This window comes from Sturnira hondurensis, unplaced genomic scaffold, assembly GCF_014824575.4.
Source record: "Sturnira hondurensis isolate 20B ecotype Veracruz unplaced genomic scaffold, ASM1482457v3 Scaffold0002270, whole genome shotgun sequence".
NCBI lineage: Eukaryota > Metazoa > Chordata > Mammalia > Chiroptera > Phyllostomidae > Sturnira > Sturnira hondurensis.
In genome coordinates, this window is record NW_028074901.1 from 101,045 (window position 1) to 128,375 (window position 27,331).

At 37.1% G+C, this 27,331-nt stretch overlaps 1 protein-coding gene across 1 annotated transcript in view; it reads right to left on the bottom strand.

The window, feature by feature from the left end:
* Positions 1-27,331, bottom strand: part of LOC118982820 (transcriptional regulator ATRX-like) — a gene marked incomplete at its 3' end in the record, with an annotated part of 144,896 nt that overhangs the window by 98,819 nt on the left and 18,746 nt on the right. Inside the window, exon 2 of the mRNA XM_037039990.1 lies at positions 38-150. Within this exon, the coding sequence (XP_036895885.1) occupies positions 38-150 (113 nt within the window). The remainder of the gene's footprint in view (positions 1-37; positions 151-27,331) is intronic.

Here is a 27,331-nt window from a genome sequence, read left to right on the forward strand (position 1 = left end):
TAGGCTAGAAGATATCACACATTCTTTTTCAGTTTACCTGCACTTTGGCTCATCATAAGTCTTGGAGGAGAGCTTGTTTCTTCAGATTCTTCTGATGAATGTGCCAGAAAGTCATGAAGCTTCTGCACCAATGTATTCAACTTGCTTTCACTATCAAAACAAAATTTGAAAAATTTGCTTAGCCTGCCATGCATTTAATTAAATGTCAAGTTCCAACAAACTGAAACTATATGTATGCCTAAGTGGTTTGAAAATATGCATATTAAAACAAAAACTTAAAGGAAATGAATTTTCTTATTTCTCTTAGTATATGAAAATATGAGCCCTAGACGGTATAGCTCAATGGACTGAGCACCAACCTATAGATCAAAGGGTTCCCTATTTGATTCCTAGTCTGCACATGCCCGGTTTGCTGGCCAGGTCCCCAGCTGGGGGTGTGCAAGACGCAACTGTCTTTCTTTCACACATCAGTGTTTCTTTCCCTCTTTTTCTCCTTCCTTTCCCCTCTCTCTAAAAATAAATAAATAAAATGTATTTTTTAAAAATATGAGTAACACAACCTACCTGTACAGTTAAGTAGGATCAAAATATTGTTGATGTAAAATTCTGATATTATGGGATTTTGCTTTATACCATTCAAAAGAATAATTCAGTAATTTATCAAGTATGTTTACTGAGCACTTGCTTTCTGGAAGGCTTCAGTAGTTTTTGTTTGTTTGTTTACTTCTCTATCTGCTGCTAGCACAGAATAATTTTTTAAGATTTTATTTACCGCCCTGGCTAGTGTAGCTCAGTAGATTGAACATGGGCCCCCGAACCACAGGATTGTGGTTCAATTCCCAGTCAGGGCATATGCCTGGGATGCAGGCCAGTTCCCAGCAGGGAACGCATGAGAGGCAACCACACATTTCTCTCCCTCTCTCCTTCCCTTCCTCTCTAAAGATTAATAAATAAAATCTTAAAGCTGAAATTTAAAAGAAAATATTTAATTTACCTAAATCTAGAGGAGAAAGGAAGGGAAAAAGAGAGAAAGAAACATCAATGCGTGGTTACCTCTTGCACAACCCCTACTAGGGACCTGGCCTGAAACCCAGGCATGTACCCTGACTGGGAACAGAACCAGCAACCCTTTGGTTCTCAGGCTGGCACTTAATCCACTGAGCCATGCCAGCCAGGACTCCAATCCCTTATTTATAGTAAGACTTCCTAAACTTAAAAGCAAGAGGGGAAAATAGCTAAAATTGACTTCCTCCAAATTCAGAACTTTTGTCTATCAACACATGTCATTAAGAAAATGAAAAGACAACCAATACAACTGGAGAAATCTTATATCTGAAAAGGAATTAATAGCCTTTTTAAATAATATAAATCCTTTTAAAGTTTTAATAATACAAAGAATTCTTATAAAATTAATAACAAAAGTACATACAACCAATTTAAAAATTGACAAGACTGCCCTGGCTGGTGTAGCTCAATAGATTGAGCACGGGCCTGTGAACCACACGATCGAGGTTCGATTCCCAGTCAGGGCACATGCCTGGGTTGCAGGCCAGTTCCCGGTTCCCAGCAGGGGACGCAATAGAGGCAACCATACATTGATATTTCTCTCTCTCTCTCTCTCTCCTTCCCTTCCCCTCTAGGATAAATAAAGAAAATTTAAAAAATAAAAAAATTGACAAGACTTTGGTATACATTTTGCCAAAGATATACAAATGGACAGTAAGCAAATGATAAATGCTCAATAATATTATTCATTAGGAAAATATCTATAAAAACGAAGAGGTAGTATTTTATACTTATTAGAATGGATATGACAATGACTTTAAAAATGAAATATAGCCCTGACTGGTGTGGCTCAGTTGGTTGGGCGATATCCTGAGAAAGTGAAAGGTTGCCAGTTAGATGCCCAGAAGAGCACATGCCTGGGCTGCGGTTCCAGCTCCTGGACAGGGCACAATTTTCTCTCCCTCTCTTTCTCCCTCCCTTCACCCCCTCTAAAAATAAATATACAAAATCTTTTTAAAAGACAAAAATGAACAATAAAGGTTGGCAAGGATATAGAAATAGCTAAACCAACATACACTGTTGGTGGGAATGTAAAATGGTAAATTCATTATGAAAAACAGTTTAATAGGAACTCAAAAAGTTAAACATCAAGTTACCAAATGACCCAGCAATTTCACTCCTAGCTATATACCCAAGCAAATGAAAACATATGCCCACACACACACACAAAACTGTACACAGCAGCAGTTATTCATAATAGCAGAAAGTAGAAAGTATCCCAACTATTGAATAAACAACAGATTATAACCCAATAAGAAGAAATTAAATACTACTAACCCACAATAAAACACAGATGACCCTTGGAACATTATATTAAAGAGGACAAAAAGAAAATACTACATACGGGCCTGCGAACCACAGGATCGCGGTTTGATTCCCAGTCAGGGCACATGCCTGGGTTGCAGGCCAGTTCCCAGCAGGGGACCCAAGAGAGGCAACCATACATTGATAAAAAAAAAGAAGAGAAAAGAAAATACTACATATTGAATGATTCCACTGACACAATGAAATGTCCAGAATAGGCAAAATGGCAGAAACAAAACAGGGGATAGAGAAAGGGGAATTAGGAGGTATAGGCTATCTTTTGGGAGCAATAAAAGCATTCTAGAAATTAAAAAGTGGTGACAGCTACATAATATTGTGAATTTACAAAAACTGCACTGAATTGTATACTAAAATGGTTTAAATGGTGAATTTTATCTCAATAAGGCAAAAAAAGAAACTTCAAACTATCCATATCTATTTACATAAAGATATGTGCAGCACATTAAAAAAATAACCAAAATTGAAAAGGCAAACTACGTTGAAAATAGAGATAAACATACTCTCTAAAAAATGCTAATTCCTACTAGATAAATTAATAAAAACAGAAACAAGATTATTTTAATGAGGAATACAACTGGGTAACAAAAAATTAAGAGGAAAATGCACAGCAACCTCACTAATAATCAACAGAATGAACATCAAAACACCGAGAATCAGGTAGCAGCTGTCAGGCCTTCCAGGGCCAGGTGCTGCCCCCATTCCAGCAGGGCACTGGGCCCCAAGGTCAGTGGCCCCTGAAATAAGAGCCACACTGCAACTAGAGATCCTGGGTAAGATATCAGCTGTTTTACAAAATTTTAAAACTCATTTGCCTCTAAAATAAAGGTTCAAAGAGGCAGAATTTCTACCTTTTGCTATATTCTTCCTTTGGAAAAGGGTCAGGATGTATAAGGGGGAAAAATCAAGTCACTGGGTGCCTTAAATCTTAAATTAGAAAAGAGAAACCAGAGGAAATATACATGTCAACCCACACTGGAATGATGTCATTCTACATCTTGTCCCATCAATAAATAACCCAAGAGCAAAAAAGTGTTCATTAGAAAGGAAAGGAGTATGACAAACCAACAAAATGACGACTGTCCCACTCATTCCTCAAACTCACAGCGATGCAACTACAAACCCCACTTAGCTATCACATGAATTCACGCTGTAGCTTTGCCAAGGTCAGGACAATGGATAAATCGGTGCAGCCCACTACTACTAATACCACCACATGCAAAAATAAAAACAATACATTCAGTAGAACTTCTTTCTTCTGTGAAGAATACCACTTTCATGCATCAAAGTGCTATTATATGATAAAATTATAGAAGTGCATATATTATAAATTATGAGACCAGGTACAAGACCAATGGTAAAAAAAATGTTTGATACTTAAAAAATTGTGCTCATTCATTTGAAAAATCTGAGGATGGATATGATTTTTGGAAATACCCAATGTCATGTAAAGTGAAATATGGTGAATAATGAAAAACTAAGTCTATCAACTTGGGTAAATCAGTTTTTGACAAATTCCAAAATATTCCTGAAAATTTATTTTCTTGCACAACTTCTAACTTGTTCACAAGAAAGTTCTCAAAATGTCCTCAAGAATGATATCAATACCGCTACCAGTATGGCCTCCTAGGGTGACTGCTTAGAAGGGAAATGCTCATTTGCATATAAAAGCCCTGATTTCAGTTAAAAACCTGCCTCATTTCCAGACTCAAGCATGAGAGGAGGTCCTTAGAATTAAGTTTTATTAAACATGGTATTTTAAACACACCAAACCAACTATTTAAAAGGCAGCACATATTAATCCTTTTGTAAACTGAAGAATCGTTTACTAAGGCAAAACTGTATGCATTAACTTACTAGTTTCACAATTATCAGAAGTCATTTTTTAATGAAGATATGGTTGTCCCTCTTCCTCCCTCTATCAAAATGTGAAGCTGACTCATCCACCACTATATATTACTTAACTCTAGGTTCTAGGTAAGTCCTTAAAAGAATTCTGGGAAGTGGTTAAAAATCTCCATTGAAGAAAAATGTGTACAGGCCCAGGCCTGTAGCTTAGTTGGTTAAAGTGTAGTCCCAATACACCAAGGTTGCTGGTTCAATCTCTGGTCAGGGTACATACAAGAATCAATCAATCAAATAAGTGGAAGAACAAATCAATGTCTCTCTCTCTCTTCCTCTCTTTCTCTAAAGTTAATAAATTAAAACAAAAATTTTAAAGAACATGCATGTTCAGCATTCATGCTTGCAGCCACACAATTTCCCTGGCCTGTGTGGCTCAGCTGGTTGGAGCATCTTCCCTTGGACCAAAAGGTCATGGGTTTGATTCCCAGTCCAGGAATATACCCCAGATTGCAGGTTTGATCCCCAGTCAAGACACATATGGAAAGGCAGCCAATCGATGTTTCTCTCTCACACAGATGTTTCTTGCACCCTCACCTTCCCCCCCTTCCTCTTTGTCTAAAAGCAATGAAAAAATGTCCCTGGGTGAGAATTTTAAAAAACCAAAAACATGCTTTTGATGCAGATGACCTGTGAGACCTGATCTACCTATCTGGCAAGTAGGACTCCCCAAAATCTAAATCCCTAATGTAAGCAAGCAAACCATATCATAAAAGACTGGACTGTAGATAAGTTTCGAGTCCTAATATCAATGTTCTTAATAATAGACTGGCCATGTTCTTTCCCTGACATGCTTTACTGCTTTATATGCTTTTTCCATGAGAAATTGTGCAGTTCCAAAATATTTTCATATTACAACTTTCTGTCATTATTTTAGAGAATTATTTGCATCGAGGAACTAGCTTTTTAAATTAAACTTTTCATTTTGAGATAATTGTAGATTCACAGGCAGTTGCAGAAATATCATCTGTATCTGTTACTCCATTTTTCACAATGTTAACATCTTAAAAAACTTTTCCATGGTCACTCATCCATCTATCTGCTGCTATAGATGGACTGTTATCTTTATAACATAGCAATGAACCACATAAAGTCTGTGAAATCTGGCTATATGATCTCGGTATATTGACGAAAACGGTTTTTATAGAAATGTCAATGGTAATTAACTTCATATTTTTGCCCATTTCATGATTGTTTAAAATGTGTATTATAATTCAAACTGGAAAAGAAGAGTAAAGGATCTCTGTTCACAGATGGTATCTTAAAAACAGAAAACCTTAGAGATCACAAAAAATTCTTAAATTTAGTAAAGTTGGTGGTGTCAACATTATTCAATGGGGAAAGAAGAGTCTTTTCCAACAAATGAAATGAAAAAAATTAAACATAAAACATGCAAAAAAATGAAGTTGGGCCTTTGCCTAACACCACATACAAAAATTAATTAGCTCAAAATGTTATCAAAGGCCTAAGAATAGAGTCTAAAACTATTAAACATGTAGAAGAAAACAGGGAGAAATCTTAATGACACTGGAATTGGTGATAATTTCTTGATTTAAAGCAAAGTTGAAAGAATTTTATATTTACTCACCACCTAGATTCTGCAATGTTTCCATGATGGAAAACTATATAGCAGTAAATGAATGAACATGAATCAATACAGTTTTTAAAATAGTTCAAATGGGGCCCTGGCTGGTGTAGCTCAGTGGATTGAGCGTGGGCCTGTGAACCATAAGGTCTCGGTTCGATTCCCAGTCAGGGCACATGCCTGGGTTGCAGGCCAGTTCCCGGTTCCCAGCAGGGGACGCACTAGAGGAAACCATACATTGATATTTCTCTCCCTCTCTCCTTCCCTTCCCCTCTAAAGATAAATAAATAAAATCTTTAAAAAACTAGTTCAAATGGGACTTTAGCTTCATCTACAATATTCTAGTAACTTATATTTTCAATCTAAAAATATTTTAATTAGTATAATATAAAATAATAAAGCACCATGGCTTGCAGAGATGCCAGGTAAGTTCTTACATCCTGAGTAGATCTGGCTTCCACCTCTAGGCTCAGGGAAACACACCCAGGTGTAAGAAGAGGTTAGGGAAAGCACACCACCCAGGACTAAGTTCCCTGCTTCCCACGCCCACCATCACTACCATTCATCAGATGGTAGAAAGATGGCTTTGATGAATATATAATGAAGTGTCAGAGTGGCACTGTAAAAAATGGGCACAATGGCCAAGTCAGATTGTGTCATCACTTCTGACAGCAAAACTCTCACCATAAAAATAGGGAACATTGTGAAAACAGTTCTCTTATAAACTGGGAGAGAAGTTTAAGAAACTACACTTGATGTCAGAAAAACTCATGCTATCTTCATCTCTACAAATGGTACACTGTTCAAAATCAGAAACTGGATGAGAAAAAAAGTATAACAAGTAGAAGATAGGAAATAATTGAGTATGTTATGAACAATGTCATCTTATTAGGATCTATGCAAAGGTATAATAAAAATTCAACCATCACTTTACATAAGAATTAGTTGTTAAAATAAACAAGCTGAGTTCAATAAGCAAATCTCCATAATGCTTCTTTTTTTCATTACTGTATATTCACTTATGGCTATCACAAACATTTAACTTGCAACTATTTACAATTGTTGGCTTAAATAGGATCATCCCTTTAGTTAGTACACATAAATGTGTTTGTGCTAACAAAAAATAAGCCCCTGGCTGGTGTAGCTCAGTGGACTGAGCACAGGCCTACAAAGCAAAGGATCGTGGTTTGATTCCCAGTCAGGGCACATGCCTGGGTTGCAGGCCAGTTCCCAGCGTAGGATGCATGAGAGGCAACAATACATTGATATTCCTCTCCCTCTCTCCTTCCCTTCCCCTATAAAGATAAATAAATAAAATCTTTAATAAATAAATAAAGCAATGGAAAACATACTTCTTTGCTATGACCTCCTTACAGAATCTTTTGAAAAAATTATGACCATTTTAATTTAAAAAGTAAATAAAAATACATGAAGAAAAGAATATTAGGACTTCCAGTCAAGATGGAGGCGTAAGTAGATACACTTTGCCTCCTCACACAACCAAATGAAAGACAACAACAAATTTAAAAACAAAAAATAACCAGAACTGCCAGAAAGTTGAAATGTATGGAAGTCCAACAACCAAAGAGTAAAAGAAGAAATATTCATTCAGACTGGTTGGAAGGGCAGAGACAGGCAGCAGCTGGTGGTTTGGGGTGGGTGAGGCAGTGGCTGGAAGACCAGAATATCCTACATTCAGGTACAGATAAACCAGGAGGGACAACTGGGGAGCAAGATAGACTGTGCAACCCAGGATTCCAGTGTGGGTAAACTAAAGACTCAAAACCTCTGATTGTAAAAATCTGTGGGGGTTACAGTGGTGGGAAAAACTCCCAGTCTCACAGGAGTGTCCACTGCAGAGGCCCGTGGGACCCTAGAATGCACACAAGCCCACCCAACTGGGAATCAGCATCTGAAAGGGCATAATCTCCTTGTGGGAAGCCAGAGAAGTGACAAAGTGGAGAGCCAACTAAGCTAGCAAGCAGCATTGTTCCCTCTCTGACCCCTCCCACAGATACAACCCCACTACCCCACCATGGCTAATGCCTAAGACTCTGCCCTTACAATGTAACAGATGTACCAAGACAAAGAAATATGGCCCAAATGAAAGAACAGATCAAAGTTCCAAAAACAGAACTAATGGATAAAGAGATAGGCAACCAATCAGATGCAGAGTCAAAACACTGGTAATCAGAATGCTCACGGAAATGGTTGAGTATGGTCACAAAATGGAGGAAAAAGTGAAGGCTATGAAAAGTGAAATAAAGGAAAATGTACAGGGAACCAACAGTGAAGGGAAGGAAATTGGGGCTCCAATCAAAGGTTTGGACCAGAAGGAAGAAATGAGCATTCAATCAGAACAGAATGAAGAAACAAGAACTCAAAAAAATGAGGAGAGACTTAGGAACCTCCAAGATATCTTTTTTAAACATTCCGACATCTGGATTGTAGAGGTGCCAGAAGGAGAAGAGGAAGAGAGAAACACTCAGAGAGGGCTGCTGGTAATACAAGCAGTATTTAGAAAACAACTTAGCAATAAGCTTTATATCAATCTTATTTTGAATAATTCTGCCTTTTTATTTACACAACAAAATAATTCTAAATAACTGTAATTACAAAAAATTAAGCTATGACTTATTTATAACAAAAACCATAAATTAAAATGTATAATAATGGCTAAGTAAACAGGTATGCATAAAAGTCCTATGATAACATGCCAGCCATTAAAAACAAAATTTAAAGCATAATATTCTCTTGTTCCATCCATGCTGTAGCAAAATGTAAGAGTTTCTTCTTTCATTCTGCAGAATAGTATTCCATTGTGTAAATTGACCATACTTTTTTAATCCACTCATTTACCAATGAGCACTTAGGCCGTTTTCAGCACTTGGCTATTGTGAATAGCACCACTATGAACACAGGGGTGCATAAGCCCTTTCGAATTGGTGACTCAGGTTTTTAGTTGGTGAAAGAAAAATACCATATGATCTCACCCAAAAAAGAATCTAATAAACAAAAGAAACTACTAAACAAAATAGACCCACAGGCATGGAAACATGGAACAGACTGACAGTAACCAGAGGAGAAGGAGGAGAGAAGTAATGGTAGAAAGAAGGGGAAAGGCCTAGTCAAAGAACATGTACGAATGACCCACAGACCTGGACAACAGGGTAGGGATGGACTATGGGAGCAGGGGGTGGGATGGGCGGAGGAGGATAAAGAAGGAAAACTGAGATGACTATAATAAAATAACAAAAAATTATTTACAAAATCAAAAAAGTTCAATTATAGTATGAAAAACAGTTCATGCTACAATGCTAATCAAAAATACCAAGCTATAAATTGTTCATGAAGTATGATCACAACTTTGTTTAAAAATACATTGAAAGGGCCCTGGCTGGGGTAGCTCAGTAGATTGAGCACAGGCCTATGAACCAAGATTCCCAGTCAGGGCACATGTCTGGGTTCCAGGCCAATTCCCATCAAGGGATGCATGAGAGGCAACCATACATTGATATTTTGCTCTCTTTCTCCTTCCCTTCCCCTCTAAAGATAAATAAATAAAATCTTTTAAAAAATACAATGAAAGGCCCTGGTTGGTGTGGCTCAATGGATTGAGCACTGGCCTGCAAACCAAAGTATTGCTGGTTCAATCCCAACTTGGGGCACATGCCTGGATTCTGGGCCAGGTCCCCAGTAGGGGCATGTGAGAGGCAACCACTCATTGATGTTTCTCTCCATCTCTCCCACTCTTTCCCTCTGTCTAAAAATAAATAAATAAAATTCTGGAAAAAAAGTTCATAGAAAAAATTTTTTAAAATACATTAAGCCCTTGCTGATGTAGCTCAGTGGATTGAGCACGGGCCTGCGAACCAAAGGATCGAGGTTCGATTCCCAGTCAGGGCACATGCCTGGGCTGCAGGCCAATTCCCAGCAGGGGATGCACAAGAGGCTAACCATACATTGATATTTCTCCCCCTCTCTCCTTCCTTTCCCCTCTAAAAATAAATAAATAAAATCTTTTAAAAAATAAAATAAAATAAAAATACATTAAAATATTACAACAGAATATACTAAAAATGTTAACAGTGGCTGTTATCTAGATGATAAGATTACAGGTTATATTTTTTCTTCTAGCTTTATATGATAATAAATTCATTGCTTTAATGCTGTAACATTTTTTAATTCATATAATTTCCTTTTATATTTCATAAACTAAGATTAGGCATAAATAACTTAACCTAAGCTAAAAGTTGAAAATAGTTTCCTAAGGCTTTTAATGCGATCCACTTCCAGTGAAGAAATTACTCATATGTGCGTGTATTTCTAGAGTTTTTAAATTATCATATGCATTTATAATACATTATAAAATATAGTTCATTTATTTGTTAGAATCTATTACTTCACTTACAAATTAAACAGTAATTCACAGTTGCGTTTTTACTAATCTAAAATTCTTTCCACACTTATTTACCAAAAGTTTACTACTGACTAAAGTGTTAAAAATCTCCTAATTTATGCTCTTATTCAGGTGAAATTATAAGAAATCCTTTCAAAAGATGCCAGGTATTAACTACGTAAACATATAAAATAAAGTCTAATTGTCCATAACATTTTTATACCTTGATTTTATTTCTAAATATGATACAGGCCTATACAGATTTCTACTATGTAACTGAATATCAACCACTGGAAGAACAGCTGTTAGGATAAACCATGGAATTTTTCTTAATGAGTACACAAGTTGTGGGATTCCTTACAAAATTTTAGTATGTGCATTTTATACACACTGGCCTGATTTTAAGCCTCATGAGTACACCTCAAACTAATATAATACTGAATTCTAGCTGTAACTGAAAAAAATTTAATTAAAAAATAAATAAATAAACCTCATGAGAACTTTATTACAGTAAATTAACTCTCAGAAAGGCATTTATACTTGCAATTACTAAGTGGAAAATCGGGAATTCTCTAACCAAAGCCTACCTTACACCATCACTTAGGGAAACTCAAGGCACAGTGACTAGTATAATATAGTGAATAAAAAAGTAGTAGTTGCCCTGATACATAATTCTCAAAATTCAGAATGTTTGAAAGAACTTAAAATGAACTGAGATGTCCATAAAATTACTTTCAGTTTCTATAGCATATTTTTCCAAAGTTTTTATCTTTGTTCATTGCTATCTTTGTTATTGTTTTAATATATACTCACCTTTTAAATAAAACAGTTTATGAACACATGAAATTCCCTGAGACCTCTAGTTTTACTGCTCATGCTTAAGCCACTGTGCTTACTACGCTATCCTTATTTGAATGTAGCAGGATAACAATAAGAAAAACAAATCATTTTGAAATTAATTCCTAAAATTTCCAACTGAAATTAGACCAGAGCTTCACAAAGATCAAAATCTGAAAAGCATTCCTTACACAAGCACTTCCAACAAAGGAAAGACACAGACAGCTATGGCATTTCATGTGGATCCATTTCTAAAACAAACAAAAACTAACCAGTCAGGTATGACATGTGAGGAGCTTAGAAGTCCTCACTCCTATGCTAACAAGAAAAAAGATGAAACTGAAAATAAGTAACTTATCGTAAAATGTATTTGAGAACTCAGGTGGGGAATATGCAGTAAATATTTGAGAAGTTTAGATTTATTGTTCCATTTGAGGCAAGTCTAGCTAAATTCAATATATACTCTTTCCACTCTAACACAAAAAGTAAGTACATGTATCACACTGCCTTTATTTTGTAAATAAGTATGTGAAGTTCTTTCAAAAAAGAAACCTTTAAAAGGTTTTATCACAATGAAGAGTATTTTACCTCAAAGGAAATGTATTTAGATTTAGTAAATTAAAAGACAAACTACCCTCAGATGAAGCAGAAATGCAATTTTACTTTGCTCACTGTTAGAAAACTTGTTTTCCTCTAGAACTTGATTCAGAGTCAATCTCTACCACTATACATTGTAATGCAAAGAGTACTTACCTAGTTCAAATAAAAGCCTCATTTCTCTTTTGGTAAAGAGGAAAGTGGATAGCCCTGGCTGGTGTGGCTCAGTAGATTGAGCACTGGCCTCTGAACCAAAGGGTCGCTGATTCGATTCCCAGTCAGGGCACGAGTCTGGGTTGCAGGCCAGGTGCCTGGTTGGGGATGGTGCACAAGAGGCAACCACACACTAATGTTTCTATCCCTCCTTCTCCCTCCCTTCTCCTCTGTCAAAAAATAAATTAATTAAAATCTTGAAGAAAAAGAGGAAAGTGGATAAAAACAAAATCTAAGTTTCCTGAGAAAAAACAAAGTCATGTATCACTATTCCTATAGTTAAATGTTCAATATATAATCGATATAAAGGAAATAGTAATAAGAGACAGTTCACATAATATTTTTGTACCAAGTCTTCAAATGTACTTCAAGCACATCTCTATTCATACTAGCTGCATTTCAAGTAATCATTAGCCACAGATCGTTAGTGGCTATTGTATTGGACAGGACAGATGTAAAGCTTACTCGAAATTCCAAGACCATTGAACAAAAATTTTTGGCCTCGCCAGGTAGCTTAATTGAATGGAGCATCACCAGTGCACCAAAGGTTGCAGGTTTGATCCTCAGTCAGCACATACATAGGTTGTAGGTTCAATCTCAGGTTGGGGCACATACGAGAGGCAACTAATCATTGTTTCTCACATCTCTCTCTTCCCCCTCCCTCCCCCTTCCTATCTCTCTCAAGATAATCAATAAACATATCCTTAGGTGAGTATTAAAGAAATAATACATTCTATATGGTGTCACTTACATAATTATAAAACTTAAAAAATTCTAAGTAGTGTTTGTTTTTTTATTTTGTTTTATTTATTGATATGGGGGGGAGAGAGAGAGAGAGAAAATGAATGAGAATCAAAAGGGAAGGGACTAACAAAGAACATGTATGAATGACCCAGGGACATAGACAACAGTGAGAATTGATTGTGAAAGAGGAGGTGGGATGGGCGGAGGAGGGCAAAGGGGAAATAGATGGGATAATTGTAATACAGTAACAATGAGCAAATGATTAAAATTAATTTGTTGTTCCACTTATTTATGCATTCATTGCTTGTTTTTTATGTGCCCTAACAAAGGATAAAATCTACAACCTTGGTGTATCAGGACAATGCTCTAACCAAATGAGCTACTCAGCCTAGGACGGAAACAGTTTAAGAATACATTTCTACATATCCATCCATGTGTATGTGTATTTGTGTGTGTGCAGAAAATACTTAAAAATCCATGAGACCTCATGATGTTTTATTTCTTTGAAAGATATCTGAAGCAAATATGACATAAGATTTCATAAAACTAGGTGGTAGGTGCAGAGGTGTATATTTTCATCTGCAATATTTCCAAATTAAGTAATAAATTCAGAGGGAGAAGGTAGAAGAGGGTAAATGGGGGATAAATGGTGATGGAAGAAGACTCAACTTGGGGAGGTGAACACACGATATAATATACAGATGATGCATTATATAATTGTACACTTGAAACCTGTATAATTTTATTAACAAATGTCACACCCAATGAATTTAATAAAAAATAATAAATTCAGCCTGGCTGGTGTAGCTCAGTGGATTGAGTGCGGGCCTGCGAACCACACGATCGCAGTTCAATTCCCAGTCAGGGCACATGCCTGGGTTGCAGGCCAGTTCCCAGCAAGGGACTCATGAGAGGCAACCATACATTGATATTTCTCTCCCTCTCTCCTTCCCTTCCCCTCTAAAGAGAAATAAATAATAATAAAAATCTTTGAAAATAATAATAAAGTCAGGTATACATGTTCTAGAACTCTCATACCTTATTTGTTTACATTAAATCTGAAATATGCTAATAAACTATTTAGAATAAAAACTTCATAGTTTCTTTAGTCCTTCATATCAAAAGCTTCATAATAAAGGTAAAGAAAAACTTCAAAAAATTTAAGTAAGGTATGAATTGATAAATTAGCCTCACTTACCTACTCAACAAGCATTTACAGTATGGCTATATGAGCATTTAAGAAGCTCATAATGTATGCAGTAAACAGATTTTTCTGTGACAAGTTACATAAGTCATGAGGAGATCAAAGTATATTTAGGCACTCCACAGAATACCAAGATCAAAGAAAGAGCTAAACACTAAAACAATGACTTTTGGCTCTCAGAGTCACTGTTAAATGGAAAATTTTGAAACAGATTCCAAAAACAGCATACTAGTTTAGTGTACCACCCTGGAACACAAAATTACTTTCTAGACTATGTGTTTTTTTAAAGACCCATGAAAACACACATGCAAAACCCTATTATTCACTCTACTTAGTATTGGCTAAATATGAACTTTTTTTAAAGGTTTTTATTTATCTTTAGAGGGGAAGGAGAGAGGGAGAGAAACATCAATGTATGGTTGTCTTTTGTGCATCCCTTGCTGGGAACTGGCCTGCAGGGAGCCTGCCTACAACCCAGGTATGTGCCCTGACTGGGAATCGACCCGCGATCATCTGGTTACCCGCCATCATCTGGTTCAAAGGCCTGTGCTCAATCCACTGAGCTATACCAGCCAGGGCCTGAACTTCTTTTTAAGACAGATTTGTAGTATACAAAAGCAAAGTTCAAAGTAAGAAGCAATGGAACCACAAAGACTATATGAATTTTTACAACTCTGAACTTCTGATATAAACAGTTGTTCACAACAACAATGGAAATCTGATCATTGAAAAGGCAACTTGAAAAATTGAACTTCAATTACACTAACATCTGCAATTTACTTTGAAATGAGTAAGAAAATAGGATGGACTGCTGAACTAATGGAAAATTGGATAGATGGATACATAGAAGATAAAACAAACATGGTAAAATGTTAAATATATTCAATAGATTCTAGGTGGTGAGTAAATGTAAAATTCTTTCCACATTGCTTTAAGTTGGAAAAATGTTCAAAACAAAATGTTAAAAGTGTATACTTCAATAATGTGAGTACAATAGCTTCTGAACTACAAAATTTGATAGACCCCACACACTGAAAACATTGTCACTTAAATCAAGAAGGCAACCGTTCTTTGTACTGGCACCCAATGAAAAAAAGTTATTTTTGCAAATAGCTCATTTTAAGGAAACACCCCTTAGTGTTCTAAGTTTATTTTTAAAGCTCTAAATAATACCGTGTCTGGAATTTTTTACTGAATTTATCAGGGTGACACTAGTTAACAAAATAATACAGGTTTCAGGTGCACAATTTTACAACACATCATCTGCATATGTATTGTGTGTTCACCACCCAAGTCAAGCCTCTGTCCATCACCACTTCACCCCCATTTACCCTCATCTACCTCCACCCACACTGCACCCGACACCCCTGGCAATCACCACACTGTTCTCTGTGTACACGTTTTTTCTTTTCTTCTTCTTTGATCAACCCCACCACCTCCCTTCACCCATTTTTCCCTTAACTGACAAATGTCTGCCTACTCTATGTATGAGTCTCTCTCAATTTTGCTTATTAGTTGAGTCTGTTCACTAGATTCCACATGAGTGAGATCATAATGAAATTGTCTTTCTGACTGATTTCTTTTTTAAAAAATATTTTATTTATTTATTTTTAGAGAGAGGGACAGGAAGGAGGAAGAGTGGGAGAGAAACATCAATGTGTGGTTGCCTCTCATGTGTCCCCCAATGGGGACCTGGCCTGCCCCCCAGGCATGTGCCCCGACCGGGAATCGAACCAGCAACCCTTTGCTTCATAGGCCCGTGCTCAATCCACTGAGCTACACCAGCTGGGGCTGATTTGTTTCTTTTTTTAACTGTTCTTCAGTTACAGTTGTTCCAGTTTCTCCCCTATTACTCTCCCCTGCCCTGTCCATCCCTACTCCCCAAAACAATCCCCCTCCCCCTACCATTGTCCTTCTCCATGGGTCCTTTAAACACATAATGGAAAAGTAAAACATGGAATATTTTTCACAGCCAAAAAGTGAATAAAAATAACTCAACTTTAATTAAGACCAGAATTGGTTTGCTCCTCTCACGTTTTCCCTTCCACTCCATATATCCTCCTGCTATAGCAGGCATCAAGACTACTCCTTCCTAGAAAATGGAATCTACTCGGACCTCCAATGGTCATACTGTTAAACTGGTATTAAATTTTAAACAGGGTCAAAATTATGGACTATTCATATCCAAAGAAGAAACTGCACATTGCAACAAAGCACATATACAAAGTACTCTGAGATTAGAAAAGGAACTTTTCTGATCAAAAACAACCATTTCAAAAAAAAAAAAAAACAACCATCTCACTAATTGCACTCTTGGAAAGCTCCCTTAGGCTCTTTGAGTTCTATCGTAGCAATTTCACTAAATAATTACACCTCATCTTAAACAGTAAGGAAACAACTCTGAAGCATATAAACAAAAACATAAGTATCAAGAAATTTCTAAATAATCCATTGTCACAACAATAAGAATTGTGGCTAATTCACTCCCTTGAGAGTGTGGCAATGACAAAAAAACCACTGTAAGATGCCTTAGCCGAGTGACTTGCTTGGTTGCAGCATCATCCTGTACACCATAACATTGTGAGATTGATCCCCTGTCAGGGCTCACATCTAGGTTTTGAGTTTGATCCCTTGTTAGAGTACATACCAGAGGCAACCTATCAATGTTTCTTTCTCTGTTTTTTTCTCTCTCTCTCCACCCCCTCCCACCCACATACCTTTCTAAAATCAATAAATATATCCTCAGGTGAGAATTTTTTTTAATTTTTTGAATCACTAAGACATAACAAATGCACTTAATTTTCTCAAGCAACAGTTCTGATAAACTACTTACAATTTTTTTTTACTTTATTACTGAGATATTATGAAATACATAAAAAAACCTAAAGGCTATTGAAAACATAGTACTATATCAAGAACCCTAAACTGGGCGAAGTCAAATAACTTTGGTTCTAGTCCTAATTGTACTTTAGATCTCCTAACTTTTTAAATGATATTTTCTTTATTATGCTATTACAGTTACCCCAATGTTCCCCATTTGTCCGCTTGCACCCAGCCCACAATCTGTTCCCTCAGGCAATCCCCACACAGTTGTCCATGTCCATGGTTCACACCTATGTACTACTCTATTCCCTATGCTGTACTTTACATCACCATGACTATTCTGTAACTAACAATTTGCACTTAATCCCTACACTTTTTTCACCCATACTACCGAAACCCCTCCCATCTGGCAAGCATCAAAACATTCTCTGTATCTGTTGCTTTTGTTCCTGTTCTGGTTGTTTGCTTAGTTTGATTTTTAGATTCAGCTATTGATAGTTGTGAATTTTTTGCCATTTTAATGTTCATAGTTTTAAACTTTTTCTTAAATAAGTCCCTTTATCATTTCATATAATAATGGCTTGGTAATGAGGGACTCATTTAACTTGACCTTGTCTGGGAAGCACTGTATCTGTCCTTCCATTTTAAATGATAGTTTTGCTGGATAAAGTAATCTTAGATGTAGGTCCTTGCTGTTCATCACTTTGAATACTTCTTGCCAGTCTTTTCTAGCCTGCAAAGTTTCTTTTGAGAAATCAGCTAACAGTCTTGTGGGAGCTCCCCTGTAGGTAAGTAACTGATTTTCTCTTTCTCTTTTTAGGATTTTCTCTTTGTCTTTAAACTTTGGCATTTTCATTATGATGTGTCTTAGTGTAGGGCTCTTTGTGCTTCCTGGACCTGAATGTCTACTTCGTTTGCCAAGTTAGGGAAGTTTTCTGTCATTATTTTTCCAACTAGGTTTCCAATTTCTTGCACTTTTCTCTTTTCCTTCTGGAACCTCTATGATGCAAATGCTGAAATGCTAGAAGTTGTCCCAGAGCCTCCTTACACTACCCTTATGTTTTTGGATTCTTTTTTCTTCTCACTATTCTGATTGGTTGTTTCTTGCATCTTTATGTTCCAAATCACTGATTTGATTCTCAGCTTCCCCCACTCTACTGCTGATTCCCTGTAAATTGTTCTTTATTTTAATTTGTGTATCCTTCATTTATGACTGGTTCATTTTTATGGATCCCACGCTCTTTTTTATACTGCTGAGGTCCCCACTAAATTCGCTGAGTATCCTTAGAAGTGTTTTGATCTCTGCCCCTAGTAGCTTGCTTGTATCCATTGTGTTTAGCTCTTTTTCTGGACTTTTGGTCTGTTCTTTCATCGGGGCCATGTTTCTTTGTCTCTTCATTTTGGTGGTCTCCCTGTGCTTTTTTCTTTTTCTTTTTTTAAAGATTTTATTTATTTATATATCTTTAGAGGGGAAGGAGAAAGGGAGAGAAACATCAATGTATGGTTGCCTTTTGTGCGTCCCATGCTGGTAGTTAGCCTGCAAGGAACCGGCCTGCAACCCAGGCATGTGCCCTGACTGGGAATCGAACTGCGATCGTCTGGTTCGCAGGCCCGCGCTCAATCCACTGAGCTACGCCGGCCAGGGCTCCCTGTGCTTTTTTCTACATATTAAGTAAAGCTGCTATGATTCCCTGTCTTGGTAGCATGGCCTAATATAGAAAGTGTATCCTGTAGGGCCCAGTGGAATAGCTTCCTCTCTTACCCAAGCTGGATACTCTAAGAGTGCCCTCCACATGGGCTGCGTACACCCTCCTGCTGTAATTGTGCCTTGATTGCTATTGACAAATCCAAGGTCAGCCACTGCCTGTGTTCTGTCCAGGATAACACAACATTAGCTACAAAGCAATATGCAAATGGCTAATACTTGCACTAGGCTTGGTGGAACCAGGGGAGGTCAAGTTTTGAACCAAGGTCAACTGCTGCTAGTGCCATGCCTGAGGCAACTTAGAGAGGTTAAGTAGGCTAGCTGAAACCAGATGCTGCTTGTTTGAGATAATTTAGGAAAATCTGAAGCATGTGCCAAGACAAGCCATTCATATGGAAAAACCACTGGAAATAGCTTGGGTGGGCCAAAAGTTGGGAGGGGCAGGACCTCAGGGATCACTAGGGTGGGGAAAACAGTGTGAGCCAGATTGATGGCATCTCAGGTATGACACCCTCTTGCTGGGTCTGTGGCTCTGTGGGAGAAGGGCCCTCTGCCAGTGCTTCTATCTAGGAGAAAGCTGCTCCCCACCCCCAGCTCTCACCCTGGTGCCAGACACTTCAGTTCCTCCCTGTATGTCTCTGATGCCTTTCAATCTGCTGCCCCTTGCTGCAGCTCAGAAGGAGTGAAAGTCTGTGTGGGGGCCCTTTAAGAGGAACTGTCTGGGACTCCAAGACTTTCTGTTTTCCATAGCCTAAGTCACCACTGGTTTCTACTGCGAGAAGTTATTGGGACGTAAGTTATCTTCCTGGCAATGGAACCCTAGACTGTGGGGCCTAGTGTGGGACTATGACCCTTGATTCCTAAGATATTCCTCCCGATTTTCTCTACCACGTGTCGGTGCGGGACCGGCCTATTCCTTATCTCCACCCCTCCTATCAGCCTAGATGTGGTTTCTTCTTTAATTCCATAGTTGTAGGACTTCCATGAGCTCCATTTCTGATAGTCACATCTCCAACCTTAAGCAAACTACAACTTCAGTTTTCTCACTTACAAAATGAGAGAACTTTACTAGGTGACTATTACAGATACCTTCCAGCCATTAAATTTGTTTCTCAAAGAGATCATCAATCCAACCTGGTTTTAAGAGTACCTCAGGTGCACATCCACTCCTGGAAATAACAAACAATTAGCAGTTCCCTTTTTTCTGCAATGTATTGATCCCAACAACATTCCTACATTTTAATCTACCCCACCGTTGGACTAAAGGAAATGCCTAGCTCATTTAAAGAGACCCACCCCAAACTCTATTTCTGAAATGCTACCGCCTTCATCTTTTTATCTAAGTAAGTCACAGAATTGTTATATAACCTCCCAGGTCATAGGGATAGAATTTTATAACTAAAGGCACTTTAAAATAAGGGAGTAGACTAGATAAAAAGGAAAAATGAGGCCTATGGTCACACCATTATTAGAAAACCTAGAAGTAAAAGTTACAGAAGCATGGTCTTAGTCCAGTATTTTTTCAGTATTTCATTCTATTAATAACACTATGTCCCATGACCCCAAAATACCTTGACTTATTTTTTAATCCTCATCCGAGGACATGCTTATTGATTTCAGAGGGGGAGAGGCAGGAAAGAGAGGGGGAGAAAAACACCAATGGGAAGGAGAAACACTGATTAGCTGCCTCTTGTAAGTGCCCCAACCAGGACTAACCCCAAAACCCAGGCATGTACTCTGACCTGGAATCATACCCATTACCTTTTAGTTTATGGGACAACACTCCAACCAACTGAGCCACACTGGCCAGGTCTTGACTTATTTTCTATTACCCAAAGTTTCAAAGTTTTTTCATTCCCTCTCAAACTATTTAAGTACAAGTGGAAATTAAGTAAGTAACCATCACTGAATGAAAAATACATTATACAATAAATCTACTTTACCCATCACTGTTAACTACATCTTTGATAACTCATCATATTGTCAAAAGCAGGACACTCAACAATCCTTACAGAGATCTGGCCTGAGAGTAAGCACAAACTTCTTCCCCCTGTCACGCTTCTTCATTTTTAGAAAAGTGCATGCAACAAGTCACCAAAATGTATTATCTATCATTACACAAATAATTGTTGATTGTAGCAATAATTTCAAAAAGCAAACATGAATAAAAAGAAATGCTCTGAACTCCTCACTCTTGAAACTGGATCACAACTAGGCCACACTACTCGAAACTAAGGAAACATAAACCACACCCATGTTTCCGTAGAAGGGTATTAAATACTATCCACATACAGGAAAAATTCTGTTCTTAGGCAGTTTTCTTGAAAAACAAAAATACAATAAATAAGAGATAGTAATTAAAATAAATGTAGCTATTGCCCTGGCTGGTGCAGCTCAGTGGATTCAGCGCGGGCCTGCAAACCAGAAGATCGTGATTTGATTGCCAGTCAGGGCACATGCCAGGGTTGCGCGCCAGGTCCCAGCAGGGGACACAGGAGAGGCAACCATACATTAATATTTCTCTCCCTCTCTCCTTCCCTTCCCCTCTAAAGATAAACAAATAAAACCTTTTTTAAAATGTAGCTATAAATAAGGTCCTCGTCATTTCTTAAAAGGCAATATACTATTCATACCATTTAATAACACTCAAAGCCATAAAAAACTTACTTCTGAAAGCCTAACTACATGAGAACTTTCAGAGCTGGGTTTTAGAGAAATAGCAAATTTAAATATAATACCAGCAATAAAACAAAACTTAGAAAAATCTATTCACACTAAAGATAAAGAACATAAACAGTATATTCCTAGACATGTCTATGAACATATTAAAATAAAATGTATGGTCCTTTTACTTCTGATAAAAAAAAACTGCTTCTGTTTTTCATTGAATGTATTGATCCATTCTCCATCTTGACCCATTATAATCTTTCTTTTATGTTCAAACACCTACCTAAGCTAGTCAAGTTATAATGAACTTTCAAGACCCTAACAATTTAAATATTTTATTTATTTATCTTTAGAGGGGAAGGGAAGGAGAGAAATATCAATGTATGGTTGCCTCTCATGAGTCCCCTGCTGGAAACTGGCCTGCAACCCAGGCATGTGCCCTGACTGGGAATCGAACCACGGTTGTTGGGTTCGCAGGCCCACACTTAATCCACTGAGCTACACCAGCCAGGGCAAGACCCTAACAATTTAAATAAAGAGGAAAATAAACCACAGAAAAAACTCTTCAGGAAATATGATGAAAAATTAACATCTGTAGTCTATTAAAATATCAAACTCATTTGAAAATCTTGTCTTTATATTAACAAAAAATAAAAACAATTCTCATAAAATATGCAATTAGTAAAATTACCTTTAACCTCTTTATAGCAAGTTACATTTTTATGTGCAATAACTGAAATAGCAACAATCCCCACTGAACATACAATGAAGTGGGTATGCTTATATATTACACTAAGTAAATAAGTGTAAACGCTTTAGACACTAATCCTTCTCTTAGAAACATGAACTTAAAAAATATCTTTTAAGCCCTGGCTGGTGTGTAGCTAGGTGGATTGAGTGTGGGCCTGCAAACCACATGATCGCGGTTCGATTCCCAGTCAGGGTACATGCCTGGGTTGCAGGCCAGTTCCCGGCAGGGGACTCACAAGAGGCAACCATACACTGATATTTCTCTCCTTCTCTTCCCCTCTAAAGATATATAAATAGAATTTTAAATATATATATATATATTTTTTTTTTAAAAAGCATTATAATCATGAAGTTATCACACCATAAAAACTAAATTAGAACTTCAATGGTTAAGATAATAGCTGGCTAAGTAAGTAAAACTAAGTGAAGTAAAAATAACTACAAAAAAAGCAGTTTCTCTTTAGGATGATGAAAAACTTCTGCAGATATTATGGTAATAGTTATACAACACTGCAAATGTACTTAATGCCACTGAATTATGCACTTAAAAATGGTTAAAATGGACCACTTCACACCTGTCAGAAGGGCTATCATCAATAAATCAACAAGCAAATATTGGTAAGGATGTGGAGAAAAGGGAATCTTCATGCACTGTTGTTGGGAATGAACAATGGTACAGCCACTGTGGAAAACAGTGTGGAGAGTCCTCAAAAATTAAAAATAAATTAAAAATGGAATTCTCTTATAACCCAGCAATTTTGCTTTTGGGTATACATTTGAAGAAACCAAAACACTACATGAAAAGAACATATGCACCCCTATGTTCACTTCAGCGTTACTTACAAGAACCAAGACATGGAAGCAACCAAAGTGACCATTAGTAGGTGAGTGGATAAGAAAAAGTTGTGGTGCATTACACAGAATAGAATACTAATTTTTAAAAAAAGAATAAAGTCTTATCTTTTTGCAACAACATGGATATACCTAGAGGGTATTACGCTAAGTGAAAGAAGTCAAATGGAGAAAGACAAATACCATATGATTTCACTTACATGTGGAATATAAAGAACAAAAATAAACAAACCAGAAACAGACTCACGGATACAGAGAACAGACTGATCGTTGCCAGAGGGGAGGGAGATGGGGTGAAAAAGTTGAAGGGACTGAGCAGTACAAATTTGTAGTTACAGAATAGTCACAGGGATGTAAATTACAGCTTAAGGAATGTAATCAATAATATTGTAATGACTATGTATGGGGCCAGGTGGGTACTTGAAATAACAGGAGACCACTTTGTACAGTATATGATTGTCCATTAGATTCCATATGACTGAAATCAGATAGTATTTGTCTTTCGCTGACTCAATTATTTCATTTAGCATAACATTCTCCAGGTCCATCCATGCCATTGCAAAAGTTAAGATTTCTTTTTAAAGCTGTGCAGGATTTCATTGTGTAAATGTACCACAGCTTTTTCATCCACTTGTCTACTTATGGACCCTTGGCCTGCTTCCAAATCTTTGCTAATGAACAAACTGACTTAACAAGCAAAATAAAGACAAACTCAAAGATAGAGAACAAGCTGATAGCTGTGGGGGTGAGGGAGAAGTGATAGAGCAAAAAAGAAAAAAATTCATGGACAACAGTGTGGTGATTGTGGGGAGGAGAGGGGTAGAAGAGAGTATAAAGAGATAAACGGTAATGGAAAAATACAATTAAAAACAAACTATTAAGTAAAAAAATAAAAGTACATGATTGTCTAACCACTATGCTGTACACCTGAAACTAATACACAGAAAACTGAATATACACTTTAATTTTAAAAAAAGAGAAAAAAATGTTTAAAATGTAAATTTTATGCTATGTATATTTTACTACAATCAAAATGATTAAAAAATAACTGAAAGGTACATTTTAAATGAAGAAGAATTTCCCAAATTTAACAAAACCCTTTACACCTATGTGAACATAATACACATGCATATCAAGGGAATTAAAGGAACAATGCGACCCTGGCTGGTGTGGCTCAGAGGACTGCGAACAGGCCTGAGGGTTCTACACTACAACAAAGGGTTGCTGGTTGGATTCCCAGTTAGAGACCAGACCGTCGGTTACAGGATTGGTCCCCAGTAGGGGGCGCAAAGAGACAAGCACACACTGATGTTTCTCTCCCTCTCTTTCTCCTTCCCTTCCCCCTTCTCTAAAAAGAAATACAATCTTTTAAAAATAAAACAACGATGGGGATAGGGGAGCAAACCACTGCTGTAAAAGCAGCAGTTCTCAATGGGAGCAATTTTGCTCCCAGGGTACCTGTGACAATGTCTGGAGACAATTTTGGTTGTCAGAACAGTGGATGGGGTTATCACTGATGTTCAGTGGGTCAAGGGTGAAGAATACCGCTAAACATTTTACAATGCACACAAGAGTCCACCTACGACAAGGAATTATTTGACCCAAAATGTCAACAGTGATTCTGTTAAGAACTCCTGCCCTAAACTAGTAATATTTGGAGAGGCATTTCTTATTTAATGTACCTGTATGATTTTTAACCACTATATGGTAAATAAAGATACATTAAGGGTCAGAGTTTCGGGCTATTTTTCTTTCCCTTACAAGGTTCTCAAACACAATCCACAATTTTTACTGCAAAGAGAATAGGTGGGAAACCAAAGCAGGAAAAAATGGGGAAAGCAGTGAACTGTCACACAACTAGTGTTTTTCTAAAAACTGTTCTTAAATGAATCATAACAGAACAAATCTAGGATTGGCAGGCTTTAGCACAATTTCCATAGGCCTATCCATATAGTGTTTACTATTTTTTATTATATTTTATTACTTCTCATTCTCCTTTGTTTCACTATAACAATTTTCTTTTCTTTTTTTTAAAGATTTTATTTATTTATCTTTTAGAGGGGAAGGGAAGGAGAGAAGTATCAATGCATGGTTGCCTCTCGTGAGTCCCCTGCTGGGAACTGGCCCGCAACCCAGGCATGTGCCCTGACTGGGAATCGAACCGCGCTCGTGTGGTTCACAGGCCCGTGCTCAATCCACTGAGCCACATCAGCCAGGGCTCATTATAACAATTTTCAAATGAGACCAATTACTGTTTTATATCATTTCTCCAAGATAATGTAACATTAAAAAATGTTCTTCTAACACATCTTTGTAAATGACAAGTAATAAATGTTGAAGAAATAAAATTAGACAATCACCAAGAATTTTTTTAATTAGAGTAATAAATGAATGCTAACACCAGTAAGTTTAAGTCTGAGAAACAAGATTTTTTCAGTCTCAAACAATAGCCCCACAAAACATTCACTGGTTGAAAGTGGAGAAAATTAACTTTATATAGAAAAATCTGATGGGATACCACTTAAACCAAATGATCAGAATTACTATTGCTGGTAATGGAACCAACTGATATGTTTCCTGTTAAGATGTACTGAAAAGAATACTGCTGCCAAAAATCCATAATCTTTTTTATTTATTTATTTATTTATCTTTAGAGGGGAAGGGAAGGAGAGAGGGAGAGAAACATCAATGTATGGTTGCCTCTCATGAGTCCCCTACTGAAAACTGGCCTGCAACCCAGGCATGTGCCCTGATTGGGAATCGAACTGCGATCATGTGGTTCACAGGCCCGCGCTAAATCCACTGAGCTACACCAGCCAGGGCCAAAAATCCATAATCTTAATCTAATCATAGGAATCACCATACAAACCGAAATTAAAGGGCATTAAAAATCATTGGCCTGCACTCTTCAGAGATGTCGAGATCAGGAAAGACAATGAGAGGCAGAAGAACTCCCAAATCAAAGGACATTATTACATAATTAGAAAATCTGAATATGGATTTTGGATTAGATAAAGAGTAGTGTATACACTGAATTTTTCTCTTTGAGGTTTTCAGGAACATCTATAAAGGGCATATGGACAAAATCAAAGGGGGTAGGATCAAGGATGGGAGGTGGGGATGGCTGGGGTGGGGAGAGTGGTGGGGAGAAAATGGAGACAACTGTACTTGAACAACAAAAAATAAAAAATAATATTTCCTACCCTGGCTGGTGTAGCTCAGTGGATTGAGCACACGCCTGAGAACCAGAGGATTGCGGTTCGATTCCCAGTTGGGGCACATGCCTGGGTTGCAGGCAGGCTCCTTGCAGGCCAGTTCCCAGCAGGGGATGCACGAAAGGCACCCATACATTGATGTATCTCTCCCTCTCTCCTTCCCTTCTAAAGATACATAAATAAATAAAATCTTTAAAAAATTAAAAAAATAATAATATTTTCTTTGATAATTGCCCTATAATTGTGGAAAAGAATAACACTGTCCTTCGGAAATAACGAAGCTTTTAGGGGAAAGGGCTCATGGCAAGATGTCTACAATTTAAATGGTTCAGGAACAGAAATGAACATAACAAGAGAAAATGCAAATGATAAAGTACTGGGGACAAAACATTAACAGTGATGACTCTAAAGGCTGAGTAGTTCTTTTACTAAACATGTAACTATTCTATAAGTTTGAAATAATAATCTAAATTAAAATTACAAAAAATCTGTAGCATTTTAACACTTTTTCAAGTATCTTCCTTTCCTCAGGACATAGAACTATGGAGTCCAGTTTCAGTTAATCTGACTACATGTCCAATCCAAGAAAGTAAGTTAAGTTTAAAATATATCACTGAGCCCTGGCTGATGTGGCTCAGTGTGGACTGAGTGCCAGCCTGTGAACAGAAAGTTCACTGGTTGAATTCCTAGTCAGGGCACATGCCTGGGTCGCGGGTTGAGGGCATGTGAGAGGCAACAAAAAGATGTTTCTTTGTCACACTGATGTTTCTCTCCCTCTCTTTAAAAACATTATATATATAATGTTTATATATATATATATATATATATATATATATATATATATATATATATAATTTGCTTGGAAAAACCATAAATACTTTGTACATTTGTCAATGTACAAATGACACTCACTCCTGCATTAAATACCAAGAATCATCCTCGGTGTTATTAATATGCGAGAGTTTTTGCCCTGGCTGGTGTGGCTCAATGGATTAACTGCCGACCTGCAAACTGTAAGGTCACCAGTTCATTCCAGTTTGGGGCACATGCCTGGGTTGTGGGCGGGTCCCCAGTTGTGAGTGTGTGAGAGGCAACTGATAAATCTATCTCTCACACATTGATGCTTCTCTCCCTCTCTTTCTCCCTCCTTTCCCCTCCCTCTCTCTAAAAGTAAATAAATAAAATCTTTTTAAAAAGAATTTTGACAAATATAAGATGTAAAAAATCTACAGAGTAATGTGATTTAAGAGCAATCTCTGACACTTGATTTTAGTTTTATATAAATCTCCATCCTCCTTCCTTATTTTGCTGGTTTACAGGCTATAGTTGTCTTCTTGAATTCAATACTAATCATGTCTTTATCATTTCACTGTGTATCTCTCTCTCTCTCTCTCTCTTTCTCTCTTTCTCTCTTTCTCTCTTTCTTTCTTTCTTTCTTGACAGAAGGGAA